We start from the raw sequence: 21,562 nt of genomic DNA on the forward strand, positions 1-21,562 counted from the left end.
GGCTCTCCTTGCACCTTCTCAAGGGGTGGGCGGTAACTGTCAGGCAGTAGAAATCATACTTTTGGAACAGAGTATCTTTATTCCTACTTTTCATGCCCCACCAACACAAAGCTATCTTATTATGTTAGTTACAAAATGCTAAGTTGGGGGTAATAACAGCAAGCAGACAGAAATCACATTGGATTCTTAGCCCCCACTCCATTTCTTGTTTAATTAATTTCTTTACATGCTCCCAAATAAAACATTTATCAAAAGTATGAAACTTAAGACCCTCTAAGTATTAAAAATGGCACATTAGGTACTTCATGTACTGATATAAAACAATCTTCAAGATCTATTGTTATGGGCAAAGTGCAGAAGAGTGAAAACCTTTTTTAAAAAGTCTATGCTATCTACTATGCATAAAAAAGAGAATGTCTATATCTACATAAACATACATGAATATTTTAGTGTGTCCATGTAAATGTATTACGCATTTACTTATATGTGCTTGCTTGGGAAAGACCCGCAAGCCGTGAGGACCAGTAGTTTCTTCCAGAAAAGGGAATTTGGTGACTAAGAGACAACAGTAGTTGGGAGATACAGTAGGTCCTAACTTAACACCCTCAGCAGGTTCTTTGACTTCAAGTGAAATGACATATAAGGAAACCAATTTTCCCACAGGCTAACTGAGATGAACAGGAGTTAAGTTCCTACACAACACATTAATGTTATAACAAACCGCCTACTCAAGGAGCTGTGTATATTGTTGTTTAACCTTTTAAATTTGAACCACGAGACAATTACAAATTATTAAATAGTTAAGAATGAAAACGTGCATTGAAGCAAAGTTAAACCTGGCAAAATGAAAGTGTCAATCTTTCTCAAAAGAGGTGAGAGCCCAAGGACCTTGGGAATGCACATGGCTGCAGCAGGACATGTTGGGGACACATTAGGAAACCAGCCTGTCCCTGGGGCAGGAGTGTCAGGCCAACAGCGGTGGGGAGCACCACAGGGATCCAGCCTGAAAAAACAGACCTCACGCCTGCACTGGGGAGATTCCCATTCCCTCGCCCTTCCCTTATTAGTATCTGCATTTCAGCCTCTGGCTGTTTCATTTCTTGGTTAAGATTTCTTTTAAAGGAATTTTTGAAACTCCTTTCAATAAATTACCCTTGTCATCTCTTCGAGATTGCCCAGACTCCCTCCACTGCTCTCTGCCTTCTTTTATATATATCTTAATCTCCTGTGCGATCTTCCCTTCACTTCCATCTCCTCTTCTTTCTATTTTGTTTTTACAATACTCTCAATCATTTTCCAAGGCCCCGATTCCCTGGTCCCTCCCCTTCTTGCCAGAAGCCCAGCCTTTCATTGTCTGCTCACTTCTTTCACACTTTCATTTTGGTGCTGGGATCAGCTACATAGTTGGCAGGGCCCAGTGCAAAATGAAAATGTGCAGCCCCCTTGCTAAAAAATAATTCAGAATTTCAACATGGAGACAGGAGCATTAGACCAAACGCAGGGAGCTTCTGAGCTCGGGGGGCTGAGCAGCCACAGGGCACTAGCCCATGAGTCAGCCCTGTGTGCAGTGCCTGCTGCTTTAGCGGATTGTTTATTCGCCGTCCTCTGAACACTTCCAGTTTTGCTTCTGTAATCTCTAATGGCTACCTTAACTTGCTCGATTTTGTCCATCACAGTCAGTATGTTTATAATTACCAAATAAGACATTCTTTTTTAATTGTTTTTCACCACCTTTTTTTGGCTGATCCCGAAGAGTGACATGAGACTGCTTTGCAGGCTCAGCTGCCTTTGAGTCGATGCTTCACCGTTCCTGCCATTCAGGGCCCCTCAAAGTCATGCTATAGGTGCAAATGGCCCTCAGGAGGTGCCTCCCCTAAAGAAGACCTGGAGGACCGGTAGGCTGAGTTACCCAGGCAAGGGTAATCAAAATCACCATTTAATAGCCATGACTCAGTGAGTAGTTTGGGGGAAGCATTCAGTAAGCAAGTGACCAGTATTATTTGTTGGCTTGACCTCAGCTGAGAGCCAAGGTGCTATCATAACACAGAAGCACAGTTCAAGTTGAAGGAGTTTCTTTCCAGATTGTGGCTTCTCACCTGATTCCCTAGAGGCCTGTAGTCACACCAGTTGCCATCGCCCCACATCTCTCCTGCCCACCTCCCACCCAAAGGTCCAGCCACCTACTTGTTGGTCTGCCTCTGGTGCTGGATGACCATGTTTTTCTCATGGATCGTCTCCAACAGGGCTGTTGCCAGAGATTTCAGGTCCGAAATGGACTGCGGAGTGGCTGGGAGGCTGCATCCGTGATCCTCAGACAACAGATCCTGAACTAGGTGGGAAACGGCATGTGCAAGTCAGCCTGAAGTTCACCTGGAACACTGGGTCGCAAACCCGCGTCAGCCCTGCCTGGGCAAAGATAGATGCCCAGCTTCTAAATGCTGCTATGCTGCTTTGAAGAGTCCACTCAGGGGGTAAAAGCACAAAATAAAATTCAGTGTGTGGGTTAAACAGAAAGGAGGAAGTCCTCATGGACTTCTGTTAACAATTTTTAAGAGGATAATAATCTATTGCATTTGTCCAGTATTTTACATTTTCAACAAAACTTTTACACTGACTAACTCATTCGAGACGTAAAATGAACCAAAAAAAAAAAAAAATCCACCTGGGAAGTAGCATTTATCCCCATTTCATGGACAGGAAAGCAAGGTGCAGATGGATGAAAGCGTCGGCTGGAGGTCACGCAGCCATGCAAATGACAACGACTCTAGTCCTGAATTCCTTCCTCTAAAACATAATTTCCCAGGGCAAGTTGCCTCCAGTGGGTAGTGAGATAATTCAGGAGATTATTTAAACTACAAAATATATTTTGTACAGGCACATTTTTAGAAAGGGTGGATAAACTAAGAGATTACCCAAAAAGACAAGGGCCACTTGCACTTGCACTCTGACCAGACAGAAGAAAAGGAAACAGTATAAATCACTATAGATTTTTGAACACCATTTCTACATGTGGGTATACAAATTCATACACTTCTCTTCAAAAATGGGGAAAAGCTCTGCTTTTTTTATTTAACCTGATGCCACATCATGAATAGCTCCTAAAACAAAATGTAAGAGCTGCTTAGTAATTCATATATAGATGTATAATTATTAATAAATATGTTGTTTCCAATGGTTTTTTAAAAAAATTATAGCTAATACAGGAAGAACTTTTTTGAAACAAAATGTTTGTGTGTGTCTACAGTTATTTCTTGCTGGCTCAAAGGGCATCCATTTAAGGGATTTCATAAGAGGTTGACAAATGGTTACCTAGGAAGGTTGTCCAGATTTACTGCTCTGCCATGGTGTTTGGGTGTGGGTGGCATCCTTCCTCCCACCCCACGGCGGTGATGAGACCGCATCTCAGCATTCAGAGATGCGATGCTGTCAAGGGTCTCCAAAACTAAACCTAGATGGGCTACTTCACATATCTATAGAGTATTGTAGTTTCCTTTTAAAAAAATTCTAGAGTGTCCTTTCCTAGTGGAATAAAAAGAAGTTGCTTGGAAAAGTGCCTTGGTTATTAGGTGAGCAGGAGAGTCAGCATGTTTTTTTTCAAGCTACCCTAGTTCTGATTAAGACTGCCATCTGATTGGCGCTGTCTGCCCTGCCAACCACCCAAGAGTGGGCTTGTCGAGCGTGTTCAACCTGAGGCTGACATTTACCACTGAATTCCCAAATAGTAAGTGTCAGAAGCAAGCTCCCTGCTATTTATTCCCCTGGACTGTTCCTGGAAGATCATTATTTTTCATCGGAATTGACAAGGAGGGGGAACAAAATTGCAATCGATAAAAGCTTCTTTGAAAAAGGCACATGTTCCATGATGAAATGTTTTCAGCAGCTATGAGACTTCTATTCTGATCAAAGAAGCCAGGAAAAAGGGAAATTCAAGGAGGCTGAAACATGTACCTGGAGACACTAAACTGGTGATCAGAGAAAGGACAACATTCTTGAAAGGAGAGCACAGTGCAGGGGAAGGGACACAAACAAGGGCCAGTTATTACAAAAACCTCTAAGGGAGAGGTTCTTAAGGCGGGGCCCTCAAACCACCATCAGCATCATCTGGGAGCTTTTTAGAAATGCCTATTCTCAGGGCCCACACCAGACCTACTAAATCAGAAACTCTGGGTGGGGGGCCCAGGAGTCTGTGTTCTGACAAGCCATCCAGGGAATTCTGAGGCAGGTGGACATTTCTATGGATCAGCTCGGTCCCCAGGCCGCAAACGGGCTGGGCACTGGCAGCTCTAGCATTCTGTGATGCTAAGTGGCCCTTCCCAGATAACGCACCGTACCTTGCTTGGCAGAGAGGACTCCAGTCAGAGCACTGCTGTTGGATTTACCCTGGCCTTTTGAGTTTTTCCGTCTCTCGAGAGCATTCTAAAGGAGCATGGGGAGAAAAATAAAAACCTCTGTCAGAAAAGCCAATAATGGACAAATACCCAGTTACGGTTAGCTGCATCCTCTCAATTCAGCATACAAGAACCCTTGGCAAACTCTAAATGCTGGCCCCCCTGTTCAAATTCTGAGTCCCTGCCAAAGGGCTAGCATTTGTATGGACCTGGTAAAGAGTTTTTAAAAAAAATTGGTGCCTGGCAGAATGACAGCAACTACTGTCTCCTAAGTATGAAAGGCACCCAATGCATATTTGTCAAGTTACCGAATCTGAAGCAGGAACTCAGTCTAATGTGTAAAGTCACTGACTATGAAAACCCCTTTCAAACAGACGTGAGAGGGAGAACAGATTATCTTTCATGTACCCATGCCCAGCAGTCATTAGTGGTATTTGGAAGGATTCTATGGCTGGATCGGAGAAAGAGCCACCATCGATAGGTGATATCTGCCATGGACATAAGAAAGGGAAGTGCACATGAGCCCTTAAATGCCATTCTTAGAAGAAACGCTTACATTAAAATTGATATGTACTATACAGCCAGTGCTTGGCCCATAGAAGAACTGAATTAACGTCCTTAAATGAATGCGCATGTGCATATTTTTTAATTATGTATTAATTATACATCTTTAAAAGCTGCCTTCTTTGGCTGCATGTGTATATATAGACTGGTATAAACTAAAGTGTGGCCCCACAGACAGAAAGGAGGAATAGCGTGGAGATTTCTGAGAGAAAAAAAAAAGCCCACGTCAAAAGCCAGGAAAATGAGAAGGCTCCCTCAAGCATCTAGACTGCTAGAAAACTTCACCCTCAGGAAGAGAAATCAATCTATTTTCAAAGCAGAGACACCCAGGAGATTTTTCTAATTATAACACAAGTAACATCTGCAGAAATAGATATTATCAAACTAATGGTGCTGGAATGAGAGGAAATAACAGTGGGGAGAATTTAGACATTCTGTCCTTTCAGGGAGATGTGAACATTATGGTCTGGATTGTGATTTCCTAAGCTTTGTTTCTTCATCGCTCCGAAACTGTTTTCTTACGGATGGTGATGAGACAAATAGTATCTGATGACAGAACGTTTTATAGAAAAGTCAGTAAGAAGCCTAATGCCGTATGGACTGAGGCTGTGAGATGACTCTGTCAAGATCCTGGGGGGTCTCCGTGTGCCCTGTCCTGATAACAGCAAGAGAAGGAGCCCTTGCAAAAGCTGTTTTGTTGTGTTTGTTGTTTAGGGTTTAATTCTCACGGGTTACCTCAGTTAAAGCTCTTACGGGCCTCTCTCTGGGAGGGCAGGCAGGCACGAAAATATCTTTGGCACATAAAAGGGAATTAAAGTAGGATGACATTTAGAGGCACGAGAGTGAATCATCACCATCATCGTCACGGTTCTGCTACCTTGTATTTGGCAATGTTAGATTTCAGGAGGTTGACCTCTTCATGAAGTTGCTTTAATCTCTCCTGAAGGTACCTGGGGGGAGAAAAAGACAACTAGAAAGTGTTTGGGGACAAAATAAAAAACACACACTCAAATAGGAGAGGAGAGAGAAAGAAAAGCACATGTCTGAAGAGCCATCTTTTACCTATAATGCCTTCCCCTTACCGAAGGGAGGGGGAGAAAAGTGTATCTTTGTGACCTCTTCTTAAATGAATGCGATCAAGGTCAAATATGCCCAAATCACAAAAACCACACTTCAGATGAGCCCTCTGCAGAGATTCCCTAAGGGGTATCAACATGGTTTTCACATAATTCTCATTAAGATGATTCCACTGGGAAGGAAGGCAGGAAGAGGCGACACCAGACATAACATTAAGTTAGACACATACACACACTGAAATTTGCCTCGGGGAAAAGAAACAGCTATGGGAATTTCTCAATTTATTTTCTTATCCTTTTCTCTCTCCTTGATAGCAATAACAAGCAGCTTTTACTGGTCCCCTACCCTCTTGCCCAAGTGGGGAAAGGGAGAGAGGCGTACACATGTAGGCATGTGGCACTCCTTTTCTGACTTTTATGGCTAATATGTGACATTAATATCATTGCTTTGGGGGTTGTGACTTTCCTTTCACTGTAAGGCAATGTTGTCAGACGTGAACAGGGCTGCAGATAACTCCCAGGCTGCAGGCCTGTGGCAGAGCAGCAATCTCCCCGATGGATCGCAGACCCGGGCCTGGCCACCTGCCTGTTCTCCATGCACAGTGCGTCCACATCAATGATGCGGTTCTCATGGCCGCCCAGGATGTGGTTTAGCTCCTGGTTGAGCCTCTCCACTTTGTCCTGGTAGGAAGACCGCTCTTCTTTCACATCCTGAAGCTCATCCACAGAGGCCTGCAGGTCATGCTCCAGAGACTCAATCTGAAACCAAAGGAAGCGCCCTTACTCAAGATGTTCTTCAGATAACCAGCTTTATGGCCAGAGATGGAGCCTCCTGTGTGGTTGGCTGACTTTTAGAGAGCTTATTAATGCCACCCGCATGCTATAAAACTGTAAGAGCCACTAACTGGGATACGAGCAAAGCTAAAGGGAAGGGGATGACGTCCTGCCAGCCACTTACTAAATATATCTAAGGTGGGAGGGGAGTACCAGCTTGGAAAAACAGAACCGATCCCTAACCAATGGCGTCATGCTCTAACGTCAAAGGCTGGGAGAGGGCAGATCCCGACATATGGGAACAGCAGCCAGTAGCTTACAAACACATGCTTTTTCAATCCACTCTAGACCCAGAAATCCTGTTCTGCTCTTCAAAACCAATTAGCAAGAGAAGGAAAGCGAAGTCTGGGCTCTCTTAGCTGTTCCCTAACTAGGACTCTGTACCCGTTGAGATTTTGCCTATAAAGCACTGCTCAGCTATTTGAGCGGAAACTTGCAAATTAAGGCCAGTTTGTCACTTTTTGTTCTCTCCTTGTCTATCCTGGCTAAGGGGGCAGTTTCTTGTTGTGTTCAGAACAATGGCACCAAAAGCAGCAGCAGACCTGCTGGAAGCCAGAGACACAGAGGTGGCTTGGGAACACAGGGGAGGAGCAAGGAAGGGAAAGCCTCCAGCTTTCACCCTCCTTCCTCCTCTTCCTCGCATCCCAGACACCCTGCACCCACCGGGCAGCCGGGACTCAGCCCACTCTGCTCTGGGTTGTGTCCAGCTGTGCAAACCCATCCTCCGCTCACAGATGTTAGCAATAACCTGTTCCTTTGCTCTCTCCAGCTGCTGAACCAAGTCTTCACGCTCGTGGGCTGCAAAGTGCCGTACTCCGATTTCTTCATCTCCAAGCCTCTGTTTCGCAATTGTCATCCTCAGGAGCTGCATTTTCCATGGCGGGGGGGGGGGGGGGTGGTGAGGTGCGGAGAGAATAGATTAAAAAAACAAAACAAAACCCAAGCATACTAGGCAGAAAGTTTTGAAATATTTTCAAGAAATGCTGGGGAAAAGCACAAGACAAAGACATTTCTTGCCAATATCATGAGTCTTTAATATATCGTATTCTGTACCCATGTGCATGCGCACATACACATGCGTGCTTGCATACACAGTTTAAGTAAGGCCTGGGCATCTGAAAGTGGATGTCCTGTGTAGAAGGGCCACAGTGAGGAAAACTACTCTGCGTTTCTTTAAACTTGGAAAAAATTTAAAAAAATGATAACACATGCTGAGAGATGGGCATGCTGCCACACTCCTAGCAATAAGGCTATACCATTGAGAGCCTTAAAAGTGTCCCGGCCTAATGATCCAGTAACTCCTGACAATCTGGGCTAAGAATAATCCCAGACAGGGACTATCTTTAGGGAAAAAAGAAAAGTAGATTACACTGTTATTTATAGAAAGAGTGAAGAAGCTAGAAAGTCTAACAATAGCGGAATTGCTGGCAAACTATGATGCAATCAATCAATGGGCCAGTTTGTAGCTGCTTAAAATAAGGATGATGTGAACTATGCAATCCCACAGATGTGTTTAGAATGTCATGTTAAGTGGAGGAAAAAAAGCATAATACCGACTTTTATATGCAGTGTGACTAAAATTATACTGAGAACCCATGCGCAAAAGAAAAAAATTACCAATTATGCCAAAATACTAAAATGCATATGCTTAGGTAATGATGGGACTAGGTATGCGACCTGTTCTTTTCTTTGTTATTTTTAATTTTTCAATTTTTCAATTACAGTTTACAGTCAATGTTATTTTGTATTAGTTTCAGGTGCACAGCATAGTGGTTAGACAATCATATACTTTACCAAGTGTTCCCCCAACCCCGGTATTTCCAGCACCCTTCTGGCACCATACAGAGTTATTACAGTGCTATTGGCTGTATTCCCTGTGCTGAACTTTACGTCCCAAAGGCTATTTTGTAACTGCCAACCTCTACTTCTCATATCCCTCACCTCTTCATCCAGTCCCTCAACCTCTCTCCCCTTTTGCAACTATCAGTCTGTTCTATGTATCAATTAGTCTGTTTTGTTTGTTCATTTATATTTTTCTTTAGATTCCACATATAAATGAAATCTTATGGCATCTGTCTTTCTCTGACTGACTATTTCAGTTACCGTAATAACCCTCTAGGTCCATACTATCACAAATGGTAATACTTCGTTCTTTTTTATGGCTAAGTAGTATTCCATTGTATAAATGTACTGCTGCTGTTTGATCCACTCATCTGTTGAATGGGTACGTGGGTTGCTTCCATATCTTGGCTATTGTGAATAATATTGCAATGAACATAGCGGGGCATATATTCTTTCAAATCAGTGGTTCAGCTTTCTCCAAATATATACCCAGAAATGGGATTACTGAGTCAAAAGGCAGTTCCATTTTTAGTGTTTTGAACCTCCACACTGTTTCCCACAGTGGCTGCACCAATCTGCATTCCCACCAGCGGTCCACGAATGTTTCCTTTTCTCCACGTTGTTGTCAACACTTGTAATTTTCTAGCTTTTAAAATAAGTATGCATGACTTTCATAACATATGTATATTTATATGTTCTTAAATCCGTAGGGATAAAATTCCAGTCCTCAGAAATGCAATTGTCCAAGGGATCCCCACAGAATTCATTGCTTCCCCAGACTGCAGGGCCAAGCTTCTCAAACCTTCAAGTAGGGCCACAGGGGGGACTGCGTGAGACCCCAGGGAGAACCACTGGCCCTAGAGGATCCCTTATGTGCCCATTAGTGCCAAGAACATTGCCATTAGAGTGGCTTTGTAAAGTTACAGGACTGCTCCCAGATGCGTCTTCTAAAGAGGTTGTAAGCCTGCATACCCTGCCTCCCCGTACGGTGTGTGTGGATGGGAGTCACACACGGATGAGATCCTGGGGACAGTTTCGGCCTGCCACACAGATCCGACCCAGCCCACAGTGCCTGCTTGGGGTATGCTTCTTTGTCCCTTCCAATGAATTTTAAGGGATTCATCGCCAGTAGAGAGCATGGCTTTATTTTCAGGTCTCTGAAGGATTTCGGGGCAGGTGAGAGATAGACAGAATTTTAATCCTCATCCATTGTTGGTGGGAATGCAGACTGGTGCAGCCACAGTGGAAAGCAGTACGGTGGTCCCTCAAAACATTAAAAATGAAACTGCCTATGACCCAGCGATTCCACTTCTGGGAATTTATCTGAAGAAACCCGAAACACTAATTTGAAAGAATATATGCACCCGCTATGTTCATTGCAGTGTTATTTACAATCGCCAAGATTTGGAAGTAGCCCTAGTGCCCATCAGCAGATGAGTGGATAAAACAGTTACGGTACATTTATACAATGGAATACCCTCAGCTATAAAAATGAAGAAAATTTACCCCTTGTGACAGCATGGATGGACCTGGAGAATGTTATGCTAAGGGAAATAAGCCAGTCAGAGAAAGACAAATATTATGTGACTTCATTCATATGTGGAATTATATGAAAAAACTGAACCAACAAGCAAAATAGAGACAAAATCATAGATGGAGAACAAGCTGACAGCTTGCGGGCAGGGAGCGGGTTGGGGAGAGTAGAGGGATTGAGCAAAAAAGAAGAAAAAGGAAGAACTCATGGACATGAAAAAGGAAAGTTAAAAGCCAAGGTAGACTATTAACAGGCCTGAAATAATAGCAAACTAAAAGGAAATAATGACTGGAGAAAAGTAAAGAGAATTTCAAATGACATCGGCTTGGGGTCCTTACTTAAAAACTACTCATTGGACTTGGACGCATATTTATTGTGCACCTACTATGTGCCAAAGCAGCACTGGGATTGGGCAGACAATGTTCCAGGCAGCAGAATGCCTTATATTGTACAAAGACCTGGCGGAGGGATGTATACAAACAGCTGTGCTTTATGGAATCTGATTACAGTCAAGCTATATTACTCCAGGATTCTGTATTTTCAAATGTGCACAAATTTATATGTAATCTCAAAATCAGCACCCGTGGCACTTTCAAAGCATGCATGAACATGGGCGAACAAGCACAGAAGTTGCAAAAAAATGTGAATTGTCCATCAGCCTGGCCCCAGCTGTGGTCGAACCGGGCAACGCTCTGCCTCTTGTTTAGCTCCCTACACAAGTGTCCTTCCATGGTCTATTTAGGGCCACATTTTTCCCACATTTTTGTGGGGTTTTTTTTTTGGTGTTTTGTTGTTTAAAATGGCCCCTGTGAATAATGCTAAAGTGCTGTCTGGTGCTTCTAAGTGCAGGAAGGCTGTGAGGGGTCTTTCGGAGGGAATACGTGTGTCAGATGAGCATCATTCGAGAGTGAATTACGGGGGACAGGGTGGAATGGGTGGAGGAGGGCAAAGAGGGAAAAACTGAGACAACTGTAATGGGATAAACATGATTTTAAAAGAAGAGTGAATTACAGTGCTATTGGCTGTGAGTTCAATGTTAATGAATCAACAATATACGTTTAACGATGTGACTTTAAATGGAACAAAACACACATAAAACAAAGTCATGCACTGACATTGACAAAATGTTGTGACCAGAGGCTCACAGGAACCTGTCAATCAATGCTGGCACCAATTCAATGCCAAAGGAATCCCAAATTCGGGGTGTGGTGAAGACGGAAACTTCATGCACTGCAAACAGCTCAACTGTGACACAGCAGGGCTGTGAGAAAGTGCTCTCTCTCCCTGAGCCAGAGGGGAGCTGACAGGTAGACAGAAGTCCCCCACCCTGGTCTATCCTCATGCAAATGAGGACTCCAAATCTTCACAGTTTGGTCCAAAAAGCACCCTCTGTTTGGTCAGTGAAGATGTTTATGGAATATACTTGCACAGCTCCCATGAGACAGGGAAAACTTCAGTTCTGTTGGTTGAAATAGGATTCCAGGAGCTCCTTTATAAGGACTGGCTCAGAGGGCAGGAACACTGTGCAGGCAGGTGGTTCAGCCCTGAGGCAGACGGTTTAATGCCGGGTTCTCCCTCAGGTGTGGCTTGTGTGAGAAGCCCCTGTTGACAAATGGCTGCTAGCCTCTGCTTTTAAATTTGAGCCCGGTTAGCCACAGGAGCCCTTCTTGGTAGGTGTCTTCTTTCTCAGGGTTGACAGACCTAATCCTGTATTTCCCCTAGGAGCTCAGAGTTCAGTATTCGCTAATTCAGTGTTTACAGCAACGTTAGAGAATATAACCACAGTAAATGACGAGAAGCAACTGTATTGGGCATGGCGGGGGTGGGGGTGGAATTTATGGCAGCACTAATTAATTCAACTCAAAGCTGACATGTGAAAATTCTTTCACATTACACAATCGCCTGGCTCAGGACTTGCAGAACCCCAGGTGAATATACAGAAAGACAAACAGCTAAGCAAGTAAATTTTTTTTTTCTCCAATCAAAGGGCCTAGGAGCAGGTAGGCTTCTGCCTTTTGTGGTCTGAGGCAAAAGGAGGTCAGCAACATGGCTTTCAAAGTGGGCTCTTTTCTTGATACATGAAAAGCCAGACTGACAGCCTGAACTTTAAGTAATAAAACACCACTGTGGTTTTCTATTCACAATACGCTTCACTGAGCACTTAATTTAGAATTACACAATTATGTTTGCTTAATGTCAATTAATTATTAAATATGTTTATTGAGGTCTGACAGCCATATAAGAGAGTCATCTTTTATATACTGGATGCCTGTTAAGCTTCAATAAATATGTTAACAATCATTTGGTGTTTAATGTGCATACAATATCGGCTATTAAATCTCAGGGCTAGACTGGCTGAAACACTTATTTTTAAAAGTGAGGCCCAAGTTGGTAAGAGCTGGATCATTAGTCAGGTCTGACGCTCAAGTGCAATCAGCTGAAGGGGCCGGAGGAGGCCAACGCAGAAGCCACCGCAGTAGCCACCGCAGTGGGGACAGCAGCACCCAGGGAGAGGCTCCTGCCTTCCCTGCTGACAGCTCATAGGCTCTGGAGTCCCCCTGCTCGGGGACTCACGTCCTGGCTCCGCAGTCCCTTAATGTCTCTGAGCCTTAGTATCCTTCACTGTAAAAATACAACAGCCATAGCGTAGTTTTTTTACTGTCAGGTGAGAAAGAGTGGAGTAGCACTAAATGCCCACTTAACTTAGAGCATTCAAATTATATGTGTTTGGGAAAAAAAGATGGGCACAGAAGAGGACTAAGAGAGAGATGGAGAGGAGAGACTGAGAGAGAAAAAGAAATTGAAAAAATTGGGCAGCTTTCCCCACCCTTGCTGGGAGGTGGGCAAAATCCTAGTTTATACTTACACACAATGCCTCCGCTCAGGTGTACCCATGACCACATGCCCTGAACTTTATGGACAATTTTAAGGTCCCTCAAGGGGAATTTTGACTAGACACAAGTTTCTGCCTCTTCTATGCTGACTTCAGGACCTAATCCTACGTGAGAGAAGATCGGAATTCTCCGCGCTGCTTCGCATAGCCACTGGAATGTGAAATGCGTGCAATAAACGTTAGCTGCCATCATGATTATTGTAACGAAGATGGTCATTGTCACCCTCCACGTGAGCTCCCCGACACAGACCCACAGCGGGAGAAGGCAGAGCTCCCAGGCCAGGCTTATCTGCGCACCGCAGGCAAGGACGCCGATTTCCCCTCCCGGAAACAGCGAGGCAGCAGCTGCTCAGGGGACTTGATTCCCGCAAACATGGCGTCCGCGCCGCACGGCCAGCCTCCCTGTGCCAGCCCTTGAAGCGGATCAACGTCCTACGAGGTGCACGCACTGCCATCAGTGCATGCATTCATTTGGCGACTTAGACGGAAATAAACGTTTATGAATGAATTATGGGCGTGAGTCGTCAGCTTATGGATGAGGCGCAGCTGCAGCTGGGCTGTGGCTTGAGGGACTCGCCTGGGAAACGATGGGGGTGAACGGCTCTTTGGCGCCGCCCCCCCCAACCCTGCCCACTGAGTCCAATGCCTCTGCCAGTGCCCTGCTCAGCGTCTGGTCCTCCTCAGGGCGCCTGGGTCCTTCCCTGATCTCTTCTCAGGCTCCATCCCTCACACCCTTCACCATCCTCTCTCTCGTCTTGTTTCCATTGCTTGAATCCATTTCACCCGCCCCTCTGCCCCTACCCCAGACACTGAGAGGCAGCCAGGGGCAGGAGCTGCTGCTATTCTCCAGGTGTTCAGACCCTGCTTCTGCTAAATCTCGTCCTGTGTCTTTGGCAGCCATCTCACCTCGCTGGGCCTGGTTTTGTTTGTTTGTTTTTACATGGTAATTGTCTTAGTCCATTCAGGCTGCTATAACAGAATACCATAGACTGGGTAGCTTACAAACAACAGACACTTATTTCACATAGGTCTGGAGCCTGGGAAGTCCAAGATCAAGGTGCCAGCTGATTCAGTGCCTGGTGAGAGCCTGCTTCCTGGTTCATGGATGGCTGTTTTCTCAGTGGTGGAGAGGGCAAAAGAGCTCACTGGGGTCTCCTTGATGAAAGCACTAATCCCATTCCTGAGAGCCCTGCTGTCAATACCTAATCACCTCCCAAAGGCCCCACATCCAATACCACCGCACTGGAAAGTAGGTTTCAACATAGGAATCTTGTGGGGACACATTCAGTCTATAGTGAGGATAAAAGCTACCTTGCAGATAGGACAGCTGTGTATAGCTGCCCAGCCTCTACACAGCACAAAGCCAACTCCACGGCCTCCATCCTCAGAGTGTGAAGATATAATGCAGCGAGCTTCAAAGGGCGTGCCACAGAATTTTTAAAACATGCAATACCTGACTATTTAGTCAGGGGCACTGACCTCTTTTGCCTTAGAATGTCAAATTAAAAAAATGACAACAGCCAACACAACAATAGACATCCAGAGTGAATGAATCAAAATTATACCTATTTTTTTTGTCAGTTCAGCAAAATACATTATTTGGTGTGCCTCAGAATTTTAGTAAACAGTCTATGTATGCCATGAGAGGAAAAAGGTTGAAAATCACTGACATAGCGCAAGGACCACTGTTGATGTAATGCTGACTGTTGATGTAACCATGCTGTTGATGCAGAGCTTTAAAAGTGAAATCCCCAGCCACAGTTGGTATGTTACAGTTCTTATAAAGTGACTCTATTTGCCAGGGGTTACTGGGAGGATCAAAGGAAAGGACTGTTAATAGGATGCAGATGCTAGCCCTTCCTCACCCCGAACCCTTGTGTGCTGAGGCAAATAGCGCACCTAGGACGAGGTCAGCCCAACAGGCACTTATCAAACATTTGTCTGGCATAGTACTGGGCTGGGCAACTTGATAAACAAGGCCCTGACAATCTTTTCTTTACTTTTCCTGTTGGTTTTCTCCACATCCTCTCCAATTGCCCCCTGATACTTAGAAATACCCTCGATAAAATTGAACACGAGAGCTTAAAAAGGCCCCAAGTGGGCAACTCTGCTGTATATACCAGAGCCCAAATTTCTAGTCCAGACAAACCAAAGCATTTGCCACTTAAAAAGAAAGAAACAAAAACAAACGCAGCAGTTTTCATTTTCATTCTCCCAAGGTTCTGGAGACCATTGTGTGCCACTCATCAGTGTGTATCAAGGTGTCCTGGTTCATGAGCACCCATCTTGGGCCAAACAACATACTAGACGTTTCCTTCACATGATACTTCCAGTGGCTCCTTACTGCACCGGAGTAAGTGCCATAGCCCTTAGGAGGCTGATGAGCTGCTGCTCCCCGTCCACCCCCTCGCCTCATTTCAGACCCTCTCCCTTGCTCTCAGTTCTCCAGCCACCCTGGCTCAAATACACACGCTCCCGCCTGCCTCTGGACTCCTGCACTGCCTCTGCCCTTGGAATAGCCTGCCCCCACTTTGGTCCAAAACATACTTCTTTTGTCACCTTTGGGTCTCAGGTTCAATGTCACCTCCTCTGAGAAGTCTTCCTTGGACACCATCACTGAAGGTGTTCAGCCTCCAGGCCACTCTCCCTCCCACCGCCCTGCCCCACTGTCCCCTTTGTACATACAGGCATGACCGCGGGGCCCTGCCCATGCCCTCCCCACTGCCGGCTCCGCAGTGGCAGCCACCTTGCCTGCCGTCTGTACTGAGCTAGCCCGGCCCCCACAGCAGTGTCTGGCTCGCCACAGGGAGTCCTCAAGAGCTTCTTAAATTAGGAAGCCGCTCATTTGATGCTTCCCACAACTCCAGGAGGCAGACACTGTCCTCAGCTCTTCACAGGCAAGAACCCCCGAGGGGCTGGCACAGGGCTCTGAAGCAGGTCTCCATGCCCCAGGCCCGGGCAGAGCTCGGGAGCAGCCCTCGCCCGAGCCTTCAGTCTTAGCACTGTGAGCACACATGCGTACAGAGCTGCCTACCCGCCAGGCCCACGCAAGTCCTGCAAGCACCCTATAAGGGGCTGTTACCACCCTCATTTTCAGATTAGAAACTGAGACACAGAGACATAATGTAACTTGCCCACGTCAGACCTTGTATATACATGGCAGGGCCAGGTGTGGAACCCTGGCATCCTAGGGGGCTGGAGTTTCTGCCACGCTGCCTCTCTCCAGGACAACAACATTGCACAGTGCTCCACCATGAAGCGTGCTCTGCGCTTTGTATAACTTCTCCTATTGAATCTTCATGAAAGGCTCACTGGGCCTAAGCTAGGCCTTTATCACCCCAGCTTGCTCTGCCTGAGGGGTCTCTTCCCCTCACCCCTGGGTTATTTGGCTGCCTCCCCTCACCCTTCCTCCAGAGCTCTGGGCAACGGGCACATGAATAGATACCCCTTCCCTGACCACCCAACACAGTGTCCCCCATTCAGCCCAGGCTGCGTTCTACATATTCCATGTTTTTTATTTAGCACTTAGCACCTTCTGACATATGATGTCATATAGTAGTGCCCCCTTATGTGAGGGCAATATGTCCCAAGAGCGCTGGTGGACCCCTGAACCTGCAGAGAGTGCCAAAGCCCATATATACTATGCTTTTTCCTGTACACACAGACCTTTTCACTGTGAGGAAGCATTTTATGGCTTCTTTTTGGCATATCCAAATTGCCAGCATCGCCACTCTTGTCATTTGAGGCCATTATTAAGTAAAATAAGGGTGAGCTGAGCCTTACGGAGGGTGACCTATAACAAGACAGCTACTAAGTGACCAAAGGGTGAGGCGTGTATGCGGTGCAGGGACACTGGACAAGGGGATGAGTCATGTCCCAGGCTGGATGGAGCGGGATGACTCAAGATTCCATCACAATACTCAGAACCACCCTTAATGTAACATCTGTTCATTGCTAACTTCTGGAATTTCCCTTTTAATATTTTTGGACCAAAGTTGACCAGGGTAACTGAAACTGGGGAAAGCAAAGCTGCAAATAAGGAGGAACCACTGCATTTCATCAAGCATAAATCTCTATCACTTTAAGGGCCACCACTATGCACCTCTAACAAGAATAGAAAGTGCCAATCATAACTACATGATACCATTGCCTATGTCAGGTGTTCAAATGTGAAAACCTGTGCACCTCACAAGCTCTGAAATATGATATTTTCATTTGTTTAATAAATAAATATGTATGTGCTTCCCATCCATCTGTCCCCCCCGGAATGGAAGCCGCAGGAAAGCAGGCACTCACTGATTACCGTCCTGTCCCCGGAACATGTAGTCAGGTTCTCAATGAAGATGTGTTGGTATGAATTGAGCCACCCTCCATAAAGGCAAGAACTGCTATTATCTCCACTGTACAGATGAGAGCAACTGAGGCACAGAGAAGTCAAGCAACTGACACCAGATCACACAACTAGGGAGCCCCCTGAACAGCCTTCAAATAATTCAGCACAGGCTACTCCCAGAGCCACAGTAGTGCCCCACCAGACAGTTTTAAAGCTGCTTCAATTCTGTTGTACTTGAGCATAGTTTGGACACGGTGCACTATAAAGTACATCTTGGGCAGAGGTATCTTTCACAACCAGTTCTCTACTAAGCAGTGTAATTACAACACATGGTCTATGGGATTAAAGTCCCAAACCATGCTGTTTCGGTCGCATGGGCCATCCAGGCTACAAGCTCACATAAGCCAGGACAGGCTCGGATATGGTCTCTGAGACCAAGTGCATCTAATTCATTTGCCAATGAAACATTAGGGAATGCTGAACCAGTCTGGCTGCTTGCTGAACTAGCTGAGCGTTACCTGTGGTTCACAGTCAAGATCCCAGTTAGAGTAAGATATGATGGGGCTGGAGTGAGTGAATGACCCTTATCACTCATTTCAATTTTTGGTAATTAATTTCTCTAATGCCCAAGGTGAGAGCTTTTCATTAGCACAACCTCTTCATTTGGGTTCCTGCAGGCTAGGACACCTCTGTGCTTCTTTAAAGCATGAAGAGGAACCATTTGCAAAGAGCTCTCTGATGCCGCATCCTAGACCATTACAAACATCCACAGCTGAGCTCTTTTTCAAAATTTTAAACAAAGTATATTTTAATTAATCACCTGCATGCTCACTGGTCTGTCTTTCTTGGCTCGTGGCTTTGACTTAATTGGTTCGCTCGCTGAATCTGTCCAAAAGTCCCACGTCAAATAGAGGTACAGTCACAGAAGGGTTCTATTGTTTTATGATGCCAACACCAGATAAAACAGAGGTACTGAGAGGTGTCAGCTGGTGTAACAGAAAGCTCATTATTAAGGGCAAAGCCTGGTGTTTATGCTATGTCACAAACAGCTACATTTAACTGGCCAGCAGGGGCCCATGACACTGTTCGGAGCGGTTGTCCACCTGAACCTTCTTGATTTTGAATGCCTTGCACTACAGTATTGTTCTTCTGCACTAAAGAGCCATACTCCACACAATGAAGAAAAGCAAGAGCAAATGGACAAGAAAATCAGCTGCTGGCTGTCTCCACAGGAACATGAGTTGCAGCTCCTGGCATATCTATCAGGTGCTCTTTCCATAAGGGGCACATAAAACGCAAAGAAGCTTCCGGGAACTCTGCATCGAGGCAATGAGGCTGGGTGCTGGCAAAGTCTGGAGTAGTGATGAGGGGGGCTGAGTTTGGGGGGTCACATGCCCAGCTTCTCATGCCAGTCTCTGTCCCTGTGGGGAGGTGCATACCCAGTCCACTGGTAGAAGTCTTCTACAAGAGGATTCTGGGATGTACAGCCCATGTCCTGCTAAACACAGCAGCAACATTTACCCTTGATGGAGTGCTTACTGGGCACCAGGCAAGACACATTACAAACACTTAATATTGTGTGCACACACACAAAATCATTAAATCTCATTTTCCTGCTTCCTTTTTTCCCCAACACTAACCACTATCTAATGATCTTATTTATCTCTTTTATTTTCTTACTGTCTGTCTTCCCAACCAGAACATAAGCTCTGTGAGAATGAGTACCTTGTCCTTTTTATTCCTCGATGTTTCCTTCAATCTCAAAACATTAATCAACACATAACAAGTCCCCAAGTATGTGTTGATGAATAAATGATGTAATCTGACAACGATTCCATCAGAGGTATTACTAGTCCCTTTTCACAGATGAGGAAACTGAGGCCTGAAGACAATATCGACTTGCCCAAGGCCAAACATACAGTAACTGGCACCGCTAGAATATAAACCTGGGTCCCAAAATTTCCAAAGATGGACCTATTAGACTATACAGTACGTCCTCACTGAACATCGTCAATAGGTTCTTGGAGACTGACTTTAAGCAAAATGACATACAGTGAAACAAATATCGTAGGCTAATTGATACAAACATAAGTTAAGTTCCTACAGCCTATTTCTGGTCACAAAAGTATCACCAAATTTCTCATTAAAGACCCCACTTAGAGTATTAAATATTAAAATAAATGCAAACTGTATATATAATTAAGGAAGATTAATAGAAACAAGTGAAGATAATTATTTTCCAGCCTACTGATTCCAGTAGAGGGTTGCGGTAGCCGGTGCCTGTCTTGGCAGCTCAGGGTGCCCCATGGGACCACCTGGACAGGAGGCCCGTCCAGCTCAGGATGCATCACACACCCACACCCACTCAGATTGTGACAATGTAGACTCTCCCGTGCCACATCTTTAGGATGTGGGAGGAAACTGCAGTCCAGAGAAAACCCACACAGACATGGTGAAAACAAGCAAACTCCACACAGCCAGTGGCCCCAGCCAGGAATCTATTTTTTTCTCATCAATCTTATAATAAAATGACGTCAGACAAAACAATATTTTTCAAAGACCTGCTGTACGACACTACGTAACTCGGCAGTGGCAGGCTGGAGCTGGCTCTTCCTGGAGTGCCAGTCTTTACAACTCCAAAGTTCAGTGACTTCACTTTGGTAGCCTGATACTTGTCGTGACATCAGCAATTTACATCATGGAAATTAGCAAAGCGGTACCTGCTAGGCTTCCTTGTTCGGAGACCCAGCTGGTCCACCAGCTCACCTTTGGATATTTGTGACTCAAACGTGCTCTACTAGTTTTGCTGATTGACTCTTACTAATCCTTAAATTCTAGGAACCCTCTTCTTCCTCCTGGTTCCCTTCCCCTGAATCCACTCGGAATGCCCAGAAGAGGAGGAAGGCAGACCTCTGGGGCAGGAAGCGGGGCAGCTTCTCCCAGTGGGCTGCTTTTCAGGCCTGAGGCTCAGCATGGTCTGAGTCTTTCCACATAATTAGTTGGTTCTTATTCCTTAGAGACAGACACAATGAGAGCCCTTTTCCCAGGGTGATTTGTGGAGGTGTGTGTCCTTCTAACCCCAAAGGCCTCGTTCATCTTTCAGAACTCTAATTATCAAGGCAGGGGAGGGTGTCTAGTTAAAAATTTCCTTTTGCACCCCTTTCATCGGGTTCGGATTGGGGGAGGTATGTCCATCTGGGAGCCCCGGAAAATTCTTGGGCACTGTTCAGAGAGATGGCAGGTGGTGTTTGATCACTGGACCCCCCACGCTGTCACAGAAGCCACCCCCCAACCCCACCTGAGTGCTAAACTGTTTGCAAGCCAGGGTGGCAACAAATCTTTCAAGAGGCTGCTTGAAAATGCTTTATGGCACATAGGGTTACAAGGCTCTAGCTGAACAAATGGAAAAATTAGTCTACCTTAAAATATCCAAGGCAAGTAATTTCCTATCACCTTGTTTCTTAAATGTACTTAACATCAAGAAGCTGGGCTCCCCAAATATGGATAAGGGTCATCAGTTAAAATGGCAACTTGAAGATAAAAATCTTCCACTTTAACGGTCGCTCATAAAATGATGCCATCAGCCCCTCTGTTTGGAAAGTGGGGAATTAGGAGTCCAACAAGAGCAATTAAGTTTTCTGGAATTTAACAGGCTTCAGCTATTCAGCTGGTCAATGAACAGGACCTTACCCGGTGGCTGCCAAGACATCAAACTCTTTGCTTTCTCCACGGGCACTTTCCAAGGTCTCGCACCTTGAGTCTGGCTTAGTTTGACTTATTTTTTTCTCGGATGAAATGGGTTTGCTTTTCTAGCTCCTTTCTCCAAATTTCTAAAGAACTCCTCGCCCCATGCAGAGAGTTACTGATAACAACCAGAATGGCAGGGAGTCCACTAATTTTCTTGTATTCTTTTTTTTTAATGTTTTTGAACACTTTGGCTTTTCTTTTCATTCCCTTTATTCATTTATTGTATTCATTCACTCATTCATTTATTCCATTCCTTCCCAAGGATTTATCAAATAATGTTTACTCACCAAGAACTAAGAATGTTAATCCCTCGGTATACCTAGGTATACAGTAGCATACCAGTCAGGAATC

General features: G+C 45.1%; 1 protein-coding gene across 3 annotated transcripts in view; it reads right to left on the bottom strand.

Annotated features, from left to right (window-relative positions):
* Window positions 1-21,562, bottom strand: part of CCDC149 (coiled-coil domain containing 149) — a 99,058-nt gene that overhangs the window by 24,656 nt on the left and 52,840 nt on the right. For all 3 annotated transcript variants that reach the window (XM_054582000.1, XM_054581998.1, XM_054581999.1), the window contains 5 exons: window positions 7,611-7,727; window positions 6,615-6,787; window positions 5,830-5,902; window positions 4,332-4,416; window positions 2,185-2,329 (listed from right to left, as the gene is read on the bottom strand). In XM_054582000.1, the coding sequence (XP_054437975.1) occupies window positions 2,185-2,329; window positions 4,332-4,416; window positions 5,830-5,902; window positions 6,615-6,787; window positions 7,611-7,727 (593 nt within the window). The remainder of the gene's footprint in view (window positions 1-2,184; window positions 2,330-4,331; window positions 4,417-5,829; window positions 5,903-6,614; window positions 6,788-7,610; window positions 7,728-21,562) is intronic.

The sequence above is a fragment of the Pteronotus mesoamericanus genome, unplaced genomic scaffold, assembly GCF_021234165.1.
Source record: "Pteronotus mesoamericanus isolate MK-2021 breed Mesoamerican mustached bat unplaced genomic scaffold, CSHL_Meso_final contig_68, whole genome shotgun sequence".
Classification (NCBI taxonomy): Eukaryota; Metazoa; Chordata; class Mammalia; order Chiroptera; family Mormoopidae; genus Pteronotus; species Pteronotus mesoamericanus.